The sequence below is a fragment of the Podarcis raffonei genome, chromosome 1, assembly GCF_027172205.1.
Source record: "Podarcis raffonei isolate rPodRaf1 chromosome 1, rPodRaf1.pri, whole genome shotgun sequence".
NCBI lineage: Eukaryota > Metazoa > Chordata > Lepidosauria > Squamata > Lacertidae > Podarcis > Podarcis raffonei.
In genome coordinates, this window is record NC_070602.1 from 110,469,280 (window position 1) to 110,484,274 (window position 14,995).

At 43.2% G+C, this 14,995-nt stretch overlaps 1 protein-coding gene across 2 annotated transcripts in view; it reads right to left on the reverse strand.

Moving 5' to 3' along the window:
- Positions 1-667: 667 nt before the first annotated feature.
- Positions 668-14,995, reverse strand: part of LRP2 (LDL receptor related protein 2) — a 149,874-nt gene continuing 135,546 nt past the window's right edge. Inside the window, exons 69-79 of one of the 2 annotated variants that reach the window (XM_053409052.1) lie at positions 14,333-14,553; positions 13,045-13,221; positions 11,310-11,429; positions 11,124-11,214; positions 9,782-9,849; positions 9,507-9,627; positions 8,451-8,580; positions 6,276-6,386; positions 5,060-5,167; positions 4,340-4,411; positions 668-2,163 (exon numbers count right to left, since the gene is read on the reverse strand). In XM_053409052.1, the coding sequence (XP_053265027.1) occupies positions 2,002-2,163; positions 4,340-4,411; positions 5,060-5,167; positions 6,276-6,386; positions 8,451-8,580; positions 9,507-9,627; positions 9,782-9,849; positions 11,124-11,214; positions 11,310-11,429; positions 13,045-13,221; positions 14,333-14,553 (1,381 nt within the window). In that variant the 3' untranslated portion in view covers positions 668-2,001. The remainder of the gene's footprint in view (positions 2,164-4,339; positions 4,412-5,059; positions 5,168-6,275; positions 6,387-8,450; positions 8,581-9,506; positions 9,628-9,781; positions 9,850-11,123; positions 11,215-11,309; positions 11,430-13,044; positions 13,222-14,332; positions 14,554-14,995) is intronic. The other variant, XM_053409062.1, reaches the window with a different exon arrangement.

A 14,995-nucleotide genomic window follows, 5' to 3' on the forward strand; every position in this document is an offset into this window, starting at 1 on the left:
GGTCTTCTATGTGATTATGGATGTGGCTATTGACTTTTCTGTGCTTGGACTAAGTAAGCGCATTTGAAGCCACCACAATACCAGGGAGGGGCACCGTGGCCAATCACTAGCTCTGTCTCACAATAAATGACAACCATGTCCTTAAGAGAGGAAAACACCTTGATTCAACCACAAAGCATTTCCACCACAATCACCCTTTGCAGACTTATCTCTACTTACTTGCATTTGGCTGCTAACAATCCCATGGACCTGAACTGAACAGTGTACCTTTATTTTATCTTATTTGATAAGTTTTATATACTGCTTAATCAACAACAAAAGTTTTCATAAAGCATTCATAAGGATTTTTTTTTAAGTTGAAGAGTTTTCTTGTTCCAGGTTCCTGAACTTACCTGTGCTTAAAAAAAAATATAAGAATTTGGGGAGTTCACACCTCTTTAAAAAATAAAGTAAGGACATGCCACCACGAATGAGCACTTCAAATCTTTCCGATATGCACGTGATTGTGTTGCAAGTTCCCTTTTCTGCAATTTTCTTTCGAACTACAAACTATGTATAAGCATATCTAGTCTTGGGGAAATGGTGGTTGTTTCTGACTTCTGAACTCTACCCAGTAGATGAGAATGTGGCTCAATGCTCTACAGTCCATCAATGATAACACAGGCAATGATAAAACACACATTAGATTTATTCAGCAGCAGCATTTTCCAGTTTTCTAATCAAAGTACGTATCAAGGTAATAAAACCAAGCATATTAAAAGAGGGATAGCACTTGACTTTGAGAATACGCGCTCCAAACAGCAGAAGTCTAGTCTGTTATGAATTTCGAAGCCTGGCATTATTCTGAGTAGCTAGGTCAGGAACACTAAATGGCAGCTCAGACTATTCCTGGAGTGGCACATACAATTTTCCTGAAGGGGTTCAAATTATGGCTACAAAGCAGTCTTGATCAGTAGTAAAAACTAACAAGATGTATAGTACAAGGCTGTATCAGTAAAAATGGTTTCCCTTTCTATTGTTGTCCAGCTCAGGAAATAAATAGTTGACAAATATCAAAAATGTTCACATGAAAAACATCGGAGACGGCTCATTTTAAAGCGTACCAGCATTGTTCATATTGCTATGGCACAGAAATCAAGCATTTTGGATAGCGGGCTAAAATTGGTTTTAACCATACACAAATGACTTGCAGAGACTTCAGCTGAGAATAGAACTCTTCCATTGATGACCAGGAAAACAAGTTGCTAAATTAAATGTGGATGCAGCAAAAATGTAAAGGACACCCCAGCTTCCTACAGACATTTGGAATGACAGTGTATAAAGCTAGGACCTTAAGGGAAAGATGATGTCTGAGGGAAAGAAGGATTCTATTTCCAGCAGGAAAAATATTAGCCCAAGAAAAACATTCTGTGCCACTTGTAATTCTTTTGTTGCCCAAGAAAAGAGTTGTGGAAAGTGTTCATGTTCTGTTTCGTATCATACAAAGAGGCACCTATTTTTCATATGCTCTGGTATGTAAAACAGAGATGGGATAGAAGAAGCACCAGTGCAGACTTAGCAGAGCGCTGCCTATAAATATATGCTCTGAAGGTTGTTGCAACTCAGCAGAGAGCCACCACCTTCTCCTCTATATTATTTAGTATAATTAATTACATAGGGGGTGCACCCCCATGATGCAGTTTCAGAATAGATTCATACGAAAACATCGACATCCAGATAATCTTTCAGAAATTTACAAATGTACAGTATATTTATAACATTACTTTCAGAGAGTGTCAGTGCAAAGATATACATATAGTACACCGTGATAATTGCTCATAAAAATAGGCATTGACATGTGTAAAAAATAATAAAACAACAAGGCATGGTTTCAACAGATGTCTCCAGCTAAAGGCTAAATATATTTCTTTATAAAGAGATGTGAACCATTTTTTTTCCTCCTTCTGTTTACAAAAATATATGTGCAAACGAGTGTGCCTAATTATTCCCTATTTGAGCTAGTTATACAACAGAGTCCTCTTTGACGAGATTGGCGGTGTCTTTGAACGAATCCTCAGTTGCTGTATAGGCTAACGGTTGATCTCTTTTGAGAATGATCTTCTGAGGCAGTGATGGAGATGGGGGAGGGACACTTTCAGCATCTCCCCTGTGTTCCTTGTCCATCTGAAACAACAAAATGTATTGTACGATATGCTCTGAACATAGCTCTCCTCAATTGACGCCTGAGTTTCAGTGACATAAGCAACAGATCAACACACACACACTCTTTCTGTGTGTGTGTTGATCTATTGCTTAACGTGCTTTACAGAGTAGAGAACAGGTCTGAGGAACCTAAAACCTACCATTCAACACAGGGGAAACAGCAGAGGCAGTGGAGAAAGGGAAGCAAGCAGCAAGTCACTAATACATATTTAGACTTAGTTACAGGCTCTGTTACACCTGGGCATGGGAACTAGGGGCCTGTGGCAAAGGCTTCACAAACACGGTGGGTACTGAGGAAGGATCTGAAGGCGGACTGAGAATTTTATTTATCCTCCAAGGCAGCCTTTCTCAACCTGTGGGTCCCCAAGATGTTGTTGAACTACAACTCCCATCACCCCTAGCTAGCAAGGCCAGAGCTCAGGGATGATGGGAGTTGTAGTCCAACAACATCTGGGGACCCACAGGTTGAGAACTGCTGCTCCAAGGATCTCAAGGTGGTGGACATGGTTCCCCACCTCCCCACTTAATCTCCACAAGACCTCTGTGAAGTAGATTAGGCTAAGAGATGGTGACACTGACATTGTTGTCAGAGGCATTTCCAAGCTTGTGGAGGAGAAAGGTAGTGTTTTCTCTTTGTGGGTGGGGGGAGAGAAACTGAAGACCTTCAGAAAGGGGGTGCAGCGGGAGAAATGAAGCTTGGGGAGGGGCCTCCTAATCTGCAGTGAATGGTGTATCAGGGAGACCTAGTAGTGACCATAGTGCTTTAATTCCCGTCTCATGCTCCCTCTCCTCTTCCTTTGTGACTCAAGTTATGTATCTCATATATCTACGCACACACATTCTACTCTTTGTAATCTCCAGTCTTCCTTCCTTCCTCTTGTGGAATGTATTGCCACAAAACTGATCAGTACATACCGTATTTTTCGCCCTATAGGACGCACTTTTCCCCCTCCAAAAATGAAGGGGAAATGTGTGTGCGTCCTATGGGGCGAAAGCAGGCTTTCGCTGAAGCCTGGAGAGCGAGAGGGGTCGGTGCCCACCGACCCCTCTTGCTCTCCAGGCTTCAGGAAGCTCTGCGCAACCCTTGGGAGACCGGCTCGAAGACATGCGGGCTCCGAAGGGTTGCGCAGAGCTGCCTGCATTCCGAAGCCTGGGGCGCGCTGAAGAGCGCACCCGGGCTTCACGCAGCTCTCCGCAAGCCTGGGGAGACGGCGCGGCTCCCTAGACTTGTGGATAGCAGGCTGTTCTGGGGGCTGGGGTCGGGGGAAGCTCGGGCTTCCCCCGCGCCAGCCCCGCGCCTGGGGGGGAAATAATTTTTTTTTCTTTATTTCCCCCCCATAAAAACTAGGTGCGTCCTATGGGGCGGTGCGTCTAATAGGGCGAAAAATACGGTATGTACCAGCAGCGAACACTTTAGGTGCCTCTGATTGACAAGCAAATCATTCACGTGCTTGTTGCTGCCGATCCGGAAGTGGCTCAAAAACAGTTTGGAACGGGGGGTGGGGACTTATGCAAGCTCTGCCGATGCACATGGGAGTCAGGAACGGAGCCCCCCCCCCCCAATAATCTCTGCCTGTAGTCTCATATCCAACAATCTTACAGGACATACAGCAATCCTTTCTGCTATGCCCAGAATTCTACTATCTCACACATTCCAGAGTACACACTGCTGAGAAAGAGAGCAGTGCAGCAGAGGGCATCCCTGCTGAATTGAGGTCCCCAGAGAATCTTCTTAGCACTTGATTCCAGTGGGAGATGTGTTGGGCTAACGCCTGGGAGCCCAAATCCTACCACTGTCATGGTGAGGTTCATGTTCATATGCATGGCATTTATCAAAGGGTCTATGCCCTTCAAAAAATGGCTTCTAATCAGAAAAGGTTGTTTGTCCTTGTGCCAGACCCAGGTTATCATCAATGATAGAACTGAGATCTTAAAGCTGATGTGAGAGCACTGTTGCAATATAGATGTCTCCCAAGTTCGTTACCCACTCATCGGCATTTTAGTGGTCCATGCCAGTTTTACGTTTTAATCCATCTGTCATAATGACAGACCAAGAGACAGACAGACAGATGTCATCCAGCACTCCCTTCTTTTTTCCTTTTTTTGCCAAGAATGAATTTGAGCAAACTGACTTTACCTCTGAATAGATTGGATTTTCAAAGTTAGTACTCTGCTTCAGTTTTCTTTTAAAGAAGCTCCACTTTGACTCCTGGAAGTGTAAAAAAAGAAGTCTGAAACTTTGCACCTATTTTTAGATCAATGGTGATTCAACAAACACAAGCTGAAAAACGGAACTATTCCAAGAAATTAAAAAAGTCTGACTATTTAGCACCTGGTTTAACCAAATGTCAAGGATGATCATCGCTGTTCCTGCAGCACAGACTGAGGCAAAGGTGGAGAGAGAAAAGACTAAAACAGGCACAACTTTTAGTTATCAGATCTGAACCAGGTCAAAGTGTGCATAAAGTGAAACACAAGAGGGCAAGAATGGGTGTAAGACGAGAAATAAACAGGCATAAAGATGCAGATATTTACAAGTGATGACTACCTTTAGTTTTGGTAAACTAAGCATTCTTGCTGCATATCTAAATTATATGCAGTATCATGGAAGGGAAATATTACTGGCTGATATCCAATGAAGCAATAATTAGAGCAGATCCATTGTAATCAATGCACTTAAGTTACTGATGCCATTGATTTCAATGGGTCTGGCTCTGAGCATGGATTGGATATCCCACATTCATGAGTCAAGTGCTGTATGGCACAACGAGCTTGACATCCAAGGGCTCTACTAAGCAAGATGCCTCATTCTCCATATTCAATCCTGGCACATTTTGCAGGAACAGCCTTCTATTACCGGTGCTGCATCTGTACTTGCAGGAGGCTGAGGAGCACTGGGAGATACTGGCGTGGCATATACTGGATTCTCAAAGTTTTCATTCCCTTCGCTGCTGGAAGCTGTTACCTGTTGACACAAAAGTGTTTGAGAAGACAGCAAAAACATGCGAGCTATTTTGTTTCTTTATTGCATTTATATACTAGCTGCCTGCCAAAGCACTCAAGGTGGGTTTTTTAATAAAAAAATAATACTAAAGCAAATAATATAAAATGTAACATTGACCAGGTGTCATGGAGTGGTTGGACACAGAGGAATGGTGGGAGGAACCAGCTGGGGAACCACCAAGGGAGTGGTGGCGGGAGAATGATGAGTGATCACGGAGAGAAGAGGGAGAAGGCTGGGAGGAGGAGGTGTTGGAAGATGAAGAAGTAACAGGGCTTAGTGAGCAGGGAGAGTCTGTGGCAGAAGGAAGTCAAGAATCAGGGGGCAGAGGCAGATGATGAAGCAGGAGTAGGAAGAGGGAGGTTAAGAGGCAGATATGAGTCAGGCTGGTGAAGAGGCACAGGTGTCTCCTGCTGCTGCTACTGCTGTGACAAGCTCCTCTCCTCACTGGTCTCCCAGAACCAGGAAAGGCATGAAGAGAGAGGAGGTGAGATTAGTGCCACACAGGCACAGTCTCCGATTGCTTGCAAGAAACTCTGGAGAGGAGACATAAATATGGCTGTTGGGAGGTAGAGACTTTTAGTCTTGGCAACAGATTTCACAGAGTAGGGACCTCCAGGGCATGAGCTGCTGTGTTCCACTAGGCCAGAAACTCAGCCAAGTCTGTGAAGATTGTGTTTCACTAACTCCAGCTTTGAATTGTGCGATTTACTGACCAGCTTGCTCTGGGATACCAAGGTTGGGAAGGAGCCCCTTGGTGTCTTCTCTGCCTGCCTCCCTTGTTCTCTTCCTCCTTCTCCTCACAGGAAAAGATGGTGTCCGTTGGGTGCTGTGTGTGTGTGTGTGTGTGTGTGTGTGAGAGAGAGAGAGAGAGAGAGAGAGAGAGAGAGAGAGAGAAATGGGACAATCTGAGCAGAGCAGGCCCTAGTGCTGTCTTGGGCTGCCTGCCTTGCTCTCAAACATCTTCAAACCTACAGATGTACTTTCCAAAGAAGGAAGACTGGCGAAAGCAGTATCAAATGGTTAATAGGCTAAGAAATATTAAAGACCACCTATTATGTTTGTCCCTTACTTGTGTGGGAGGGACTACGTTCATGTCCCCAGTTCCTCCGTCTTTCGTCGTATACATCGGGTTCTCAAATGTGATTGGCTGCTTCCCAGTTTCAACAGCAAAGTTTTCATTCTGAGAACAACAGTGAGGCACTCACTTCCAAATAATATTGTGTGGTTTTCAAAGAAGTTTTAAGCAGAGTGGAATTAATGAACCCAACCTAGTCATGGTCATTAATTTCACTGGGTCTCCTCTGAGTAAAATCTAGATGAATACCATCCATTAATTTTATAAATTCTTAAAGCAAAACGTAACAGTAACATAAGAATTCCATGTAATTTTAATTCTTCTGGGATAAATATTTTCTCTCTTTTAAAAAGAAACAACCAAAATATAAGCATTATATGCTCTAGCATATATTAAACTCAGCATGGAATTTACTATACATTATTGTTTCCAGTGACATATGAAAAGAATAGTGTATGAGATTATCAAACCAAGCCAATTCTCCTAAGTGTGGCTGAAGGATGATGCTACATAAATCATTTCAGCTGGTAAAAATAAAAAATATTTTCCCATCAGTCAGTAAAAAATGCCACACAACAAAAGGCAAGGTTCTACAAATCAAACATCTTGCAAGAAAATATCCCCCAAACCATAATTTCCAAATAGATACCACACTGTAGAGCAGGGATGCGGGAACCTGTGGCCCTCCAGATATGGTTGGACTACAACTCCCATCATCCTGTGCTGGCTGGGGCTGATGGGCTTCGGAGTCCAACAATCACTGGAAGGCTGCAAGCTCCCTCTCTTGCTGGAGAGTCTTCAAAAAAACCCCAAAAGAATCAGCTAATTAATGAAAATTAAAATTAATGAAAATTAATGAAAAACAGGAGGATTTATTTATTTTTCATGGTGGGAAAATGGCTACTTTTGGAGGGTATGTGCATTAGTCTTTGTTTTACACTGGGAATTTATGTTCTCCTTGAGGATAGAAGGTTAGTTGGAATATGGAAGGGTAGGCTGAAACTTCAAATGAGTATCTGACAATGGCGGAGATTCAAAAACCCCATTTTAAGGAACTAACAATAAGAACACTGCAAACGTGCCGTCTAAAAGCTGGCAAGAAAATTATGGAAAAAGAGGGAACTGAGCTCTCTTCCTCAGGGCCTATGAGGCAGAAAAGGCAGGGCATGAAACTGCTCTCTGTCAAAGGCACAGCCAGCTGCCTTCCTGTTTTGAAGGAACAGAAATGGACAGAGGAGAGCCAGAGTCTGTTTTTCCTCTCAATGGCAGAAGATCAGCCTGCACAAGGAGGCTGAAAGGCAATGCATTTTAGGATGTGAAACCTCAATAGTGCCAGTTGATAGTAATGTCAGTTCCACTGTGGTCTGGAGCAACCTGCACTGGGAAAATAATATTTACTATATCCTATATTTGTCTAGAAATGTATTCTAGGGTCAGGTGGTGTGTGTGTGTGTGTGTGTGTGTGTGTGTGTGTGTGTGAGCCCTCCTACAGTTTACAGATCAAATAGCATTCCAGTGTACATTCCCCAACAACTCCATGTGTAGAGAATTTGCTGGTGTGATTTTTGGCATAGTTACGGGATCTTCGATATAATATTCAGAGACAACACAACTGGCTCTTAAACACACACATTTATTTCAACTGAACACGTGCAAGGGAAGTTCCATGTGAACAGGGTGGTTCAAATCCAAGATCCACCAGGGTGAGACAGTTTGGATCCAGTGGATCTGAGGCTTTCTGGGCTCAGAGGGCCTAAGCTGCTTTTCAGTTCTCACCCTGGCTGAACTGGAGATATGCCAGCGTAAGTTCTGCACCCTGGTTTAGCTGGTGGAACTCAAGTCAGTGTTACTTACGCCAAAAGTGGTGTGGTAGGGAAATCATGGGAGCAAGGAGAGACTTACACCTACTCCAAACCCCTTTCAGCTCAGGCACGTGACCTAGCAACCTTGCGAACACTCAGCCCAGGGGAAAAGGATGGAGTAAGCTAAATTTCTCTAAATATTTGGATTGGGGAAAACATGCACCTATAGCTAGGATTGTTCTGGAAGTGTGACCCTCATTTTACAAAGTATGCCTATTTTGGGTAGGTAAAGCGTTTCCCCATCACAATACTACAGTGAGAGGGCAAAATGAGACACTTCATATGGGAAGGGGGGGGGGATTCTTACCATTTGCATTGCTCTGTCAATAGCAGATTCCGCTCCAAAGCCAGACCCACCAATGTCCATGGTCACATCAGCTCCAGGGCGGAATGTTACCCCACTGCCATTTTCCGTGGATTTTACAAGAATGCTTAGGCTTTGAAAATAAGAACATTTTAAAAAAACAACAACAACAACCAGCAGAAGATGGTTTAAATTGTTTGGAACTGATGTGGTAATAATAACTCATATGATTAAAAAAAGAAAAGTCAAACTATTTCTTGAAGAAAAGCATTTCTAACACTGCAAGCAGAAGTGTCCATTGCTACTTAAGCTGAGACACTTAAACATATCTCTACCGTGAGCCAAATGTCCTCAGGGGTAAGGGCTGGAAAAGTGTGGATTTGTTGATATGGCAAGATATGTGGGTTCACTGCAAAAGCTGCACAGGGCACCTCCAATTTTGAACAGACAGCCCCTGTACCCATGTTTCTTGCTCTCTCCCTTCTATAAGCTGACTCGTGAAGAACGTCTGGGTATGGATTGGAAGGGCAAATAGGGCTCTACAAAGACATGGCAGATAGCCAACATAACTAAAAACTTCTTTATTTGTTATCCGGGATGAACAGTTGAGCGACAGCTGGATGACGCCGTCAGTTTTCAACAAAGACTTTGTGAAGGACAATGCTATTGATTATGGGTATGCAGAGACAAGTGGAAAGCAATCTAGGCACTGGAGTCCAGCACTCACAAGGTATCAGTAGCTAAATCTGAAATCCCAGAGACATGAATCAGAAAATGCACAGAGAGTTGTGTCTACTGTGACTTCATGTTTCTAAGAGTGTCAATAAATTCTTGCTCTTCCTCCAATTCAAAGCAACTCTAAGCATATTTTTCTTGCAAGTGAACCACACTGAACACGGTGGGACTTACAGGTAAGCATATATATAGGACTTGCAGCTGCAGGAAAATGACGCTTCGAAACATGTATGAATTTGTTGCTCGTTATTAGCAGAGGCCATTGTGAACCACTTTTAATGTGTACAACAGTATATTGAGACATTTAGACATTGCAATACCTACCTTGGAAATTTGGGAAGCGAAGGTAAGAGAGAGCCCGTCCGTCTGTAATTTAAAAAGCCTCCCACAGCCAGAGATCCAATGATGATAGTCAGAATGATGGTCAACAACACGGCCACTGCTGCTACCAGAGAAGACAAAGGGTAAGCGAACGATACGGAAGATACCGCTCAGATGTCAACACTGCCTCAAGAATAACTTATAGACTGGCTCTCTCATGCAAATGTTTTCAGACCTGTGCTTGGTTATTCTGGATAAAAGTATAGTTCAAAGCTTACTTGTCCCAGGAGGCACACCCCTCGACAATCCTGCTTCGCAGTAATTTCCAGTATAGCCATACGGACATCTGTAAAAGGGAAGCGAGATGCCTAACTGGAATTGACTACTAAAACATTGGCTCTATTTATTGCCCTCTGTGAGGTACATCGGCATGGCATGGTTTTTCAAACTCATTCCTTAGTAATTACATGTTTCAATGGGAGCACACACACACACCTCTGCTGACTGTTTACCTGGAAATGAACATGTAGGAATGCTGAGTCACAAATGAAAGAATTCTGCTTTGTAAACATTAAAGAAGATTTCGTTTCAGTGGAGTATCAGTGGCCCCTACAGGCTCAGCTGAACACAAGTGTGTGTGTTTCTTTTTTGTTGTTCTTAAGAGATATTCCTTTCATTGGTGGAACAGGCATCTGAGTAACTTGTCCTCTGACCCTTTCTCTTAAAAATAAAAAACTTGCTGCATTTAAAATTGTCCATCTTTAAGGAAGCGTCTTTGCTTGCCATTTCCCCATTTCCGAGGCAGCAGATATTCAGCTTTACAAACACCTTTAGAATGAGGTCTTAAGAGCTACAATGAGCAAAAGCCTGATTTGAGGTGAGGTATCTGTTCTTGGGCTGTACCATTTCAGACTGCTTCCCCTCATATAATTTACTCCATGCAAATTCAAAGCTAGAAAAGGGTACCCTACAGCTTTCACTCTGATGTGTTAGTTTTGAATGTGTGCTGTGGGACGAGGAAGCATTCAAACATTCCACACACCCCTTCCACCTGAAGCTTGAAATGGCACAACCCAGCAATGGATACAGCTTATCAGTGGGGCTGATGCTCATTGATTCTGGTTTTTGGTACCCTTGAGCACTGAACAGGCTATCAAGAAAGCACTGACTAGACCTGCTCCCATGGCCACTGACATACATGCGGGCCATGATGCGCCCTGGCCAATGCAAGATCGGGACCAGTCTGAGAATACGTAGATGCGTGGGGTTCCCTCTGTGGTGATGGATTCTGCACAGAGGACTTTGTTAATGGGCACCCAATAGAATTCCAAATAAACAGAAGCTCTGGCTGACCAGGGTTCCTGCTCCCATGGAGGAAGCACTATGTGGCATATATGCATATAGCTCGCCCATCAGACTAATGCTGTTCATGTATCAGCAGGATGCGAGTATGCGGCTGGTGTACATTGTTTGCGAGTCGTCTTGAGTGCATACTGAAGAAAGGCAGGGTAGGGAAATTTTGAAACGAGCATCTCTTTTCGCTTGCAGACTTTGGTGATGTTATAAAGAGCAGACCTTCATGTGCTACAAATCTCACCTGGCCCTTCCATATAAACTTACTTGCATTTAGGAAGCCCACTTTCATCAATGTAGCATGTCCCTCCATACATGCACCTACAGGCAGGAGGCATCGTAGGAGGAGATTCAATGGCTATAAAAATGGAAAGCATGTGTTAATAGTCTTTATGTACTCTGCAAAACATAAAGCACCTTATCACTCTCCAATTATTTTCACCATTTCTTTACCTGCATCGCACTCTGTCGAACTGCCTTCCACAAAACGAGCTCCTTGTGGGCATGCGCAGGTGTATCCTCCAGGTCTCAGCAAGCAGAGGTGGCTGCAGACATCCTTGCATGGATTGGACACTGTAATGATAAACAAAGACACACCTGAAGATCTTTTAGGAGAGCTAATGGGATCCTTCCAACCAGACAAGAGAAATAGGTTGGGAATATGGAAGCTGTAGACTCGGTGGAGACACAGTGCTGCTCCATAGGCTTGCAGACTTGTCCCTCCCCCTCTCATGAAGACATCCTCCCTCCCTGTCAGTTTCTGAACCAATCGGTCATGTTATCTCTGCACTGGTGTTTCTGTCATTCACAGTTAGCGCCAAGCCACAGTTTGCAGCCATGACCAGAAACAGATACTTCACTAACAGTGGTTAGTGAAAACACAGGCAGTCAAAATGCAAACCGTAGTTAAGTTACAAAGCTCATAGGAAGGGAAGGATGGCTGCATAAGAGGGGAAGAGAAAGGAACAGGGAGCACCAGGCAAGCCTAATTTCCTAGAAGAATTAAGTTGGTGCCAACCTCCTGGGACCGAAGCAGGCACTACAAGATTAACGTGTCTGAAGAGCACCTTGAGTGTTTTGCCCCATTTCTATCCATGGCATACACCTCAGGTAGTGTGTTGCTGTTTTAACTACACTCATAATACATGCTATTTCCTGTCCTCCCCTACAGAGCCCCAAATGGCAAGGGCAGCTACAAAATAGTCCATGCCTGAGATGGGCGATGCAAGCAGGCAGGTGAATTCATTACTGCCTCTGCCATGAGAGGAGCATGATGTACGAATGATATATTGCAGTAATAAAATGGGAACAACATGCTTCCTCTCTGGCTCACAACCAGCTTTCTTGGATGTTTTAAGAAATATGATGCTGTTATTTTCTTTCAGTTGTTGGTCTAATGACTGAATCGCGAGAAGCTTTGTATGCAGAGCACCCTTCCAAAATGGTGCTGCACAAGGGAGGAAGCCTCTGTCCAACACATGCAGATGTGTGCTCAGTATTCAACCACGCCCATCATTCATTTTGTGGGCAAAGGCCAATTCCCACTTTGCCCTTTCTCCCCAGACAGGTGATCAGAAACTCTTAAAATGGACAGTAACAACCTTCTCTTTTGGGCATGTGGAATCTGTCTCATCTGAAGGGCCACATTCCATCGTGGGCAGCTTTCCAGGGGCCACAGGAGAAACAGAAGTGCCTCACCCAGAGGAAATAGCCCCTCTTTTATTGAACTCCACCTCTCCTTCCTATTCTCCGTTTGTGCCATGAAGAACCATAACAACACCATATCACAAAGGGGAGAAAATTGTGTACAGTGGAAACAGGAAAAGGAAGAAGGCTTAATTCACAGTTCAACCAGAAAGGCTTATTCAGCAGCTCACTCGATGAGGACTCTGGCCAGCACCAGTTCTATGCTTTCAGAAACACCAATATCATGAGCGGAGAGTTGTTGTAGGCTATTAGCATTTACATAAGCACTAGGGCAATAAAACTATTCCAATGTATACAAGAATGTATGCTTTTTTCTGCATATTTTCGCTTTTATATGTATCTTTGTTGTTTGCTCCTTCTCACTTTTCCTTCTTTTTTCTGTATCACTTTATTTCTTTTAATTGAAATCACCTTAATAAAATATAAGTACTTTAAAAAGCAAAGATTCATAGATGACGCACTATACAAGGCTGGCCATTACCTGACTGATTGCATCTGTGCTGGTGATAGATACGGACTTGAGTAAGCCAAGGGTTTATAGTCAGCATTTTTACTTTCTCTCCTTTCCCAAATTTGTCTTCTTTCCAGACCTCCCCTCTTTCCTTAGATATCCAGTATAGGTGACCCTCGAAGACATCAAGGCTGTACGGGCTGCTAACTTCTCGGTGAAATAAAATAGCAGGTAAGTTAACATGCAAAAGGAGAGCAATGTTGTTTGTCTAACGAACATTCTTGAAACCAAAGTATACCTTCCTCCACATCATATTATGGCCATTTTCTAAGCTTTCCTTCTAGTGGAGATTAATGTATGCTTTGGAAGCAAAATCACAGTGACCTGTGGGAATTTCACAAGTAAACCAGAAGTACTTTCAAAAAGACTTCAGGTTTTTCCTCACAAATGAAAAGAGCACAGGAATCTGCACTACTTGCCAAATCTATACTGTTGCAGGGGTTCTCAAACTTTCTACTCTGGCTGAAAATTACCGAGGCAAACAAAATAGTGGCAAACAGAAGCAGAGCTTGAGATAATCTGCAGGCAATTACCGACATACTTTTCTGCTGAATTCTAATCCATCTTTGAAAATTGCTGAATTATTTGTTGCAGCATTTTGCTTGTGGCAAGAGATTGCACAGCTTAACTTCCCTCAAGATAAATGCAGACATTTGCTCTGCAGGCATTGCTATATGCTCTGGGGGTGTTTTACCCATCTCCTGCCATTTCTTCTCATATTCTCCTTTCAATGTTCAACTTGGACCTGTTCCCATACACTCACTGCAAACTGTATGTTTCATTCATCCCTCCTCCCTTGTTCCCTTCACATTCACTTTCTCCTTATGGAAAAGCTTTCCCTTCTTATACCCTTGCTTTCTATCCCCAATTTACACTACTACTAATACCTCATTTTCTTCAACACCTCACCTCCTTTGGCAACTTTCCCTCAGTGGAGAGACCTTCCCCCCACCCCCGAACTTCTCTGTTTCCTGGCCACACCTTTACAAGAAGTTATTGGTACTGGCATTGGTTGAACCAAAAGCACTATGGTTAGGGAGTGGTGTTGTCAAGTGTGGTGGCACTGAGCTGGCTATGACACAGAGGGCCACTTGAAAGTGGCCCAAGGTCCCCAGTTTGAGTAACTGTAATAGTGCAAGTCCCTTACTTCATCAATAATAAGCACCCTGTCCCCAGCCATCTGCCACCATAGTTAGTCTCCAAGTATCTTGGGGAAAACTTTGATTAAAATTGTCTCAGTCGATATTCATATACATACGCCCATGAAGAACAGTCTTCCTGTCTGTTCCATCAAATCTCATCGATTCAATTAGGTTTTCCTTCATATCACTCCAGTAGATTCTGTCATTGTTCAAATAATCAACTGAAAGGCCAGTTGGCCAACCAAGGTCTTCAAAGACCAATGTCTGCCTCTGTTGCCCATCCATCCAGGCGCTTTCGATTTTGGGTTGCCTTCCCCAGTCAGTCCAATACATTAGCCTGAGGAAAGCAGAATCGGTATTTTTAGATGGTTAGATATAACATAGCAAAGCACACAAACACTATGCAGAAAAAGAGAGAAATCTCCATGAAATGAGAATCAAGTTGGTAGGAACTTGGCAGTTCATGGCTGACCACTTTTTCCCTCAGAGAAATATGCTCCAGAGTCCTTTTGTAGCTATCCAACTTTATTTCATATTGTGTGTACACAGCTCTGTTTATCTGTTCTTGATGCATTTCACTTTATTGATTATTTCTACAGTATTATTTTGTCTCTTTTATCCTTTCTGCAACCTTGTAAGTAAGATTGAGAGATTACGATGTACCTAAAATCAAGACAATGGTTTTCACAGCAAAATATCCAAACGATTGCCTCTCTGCTGTGTCATGAAATTATTTTTTGCTTCTAACAACCATTCTCTTTTTCTCTCTTTTGTGTTTT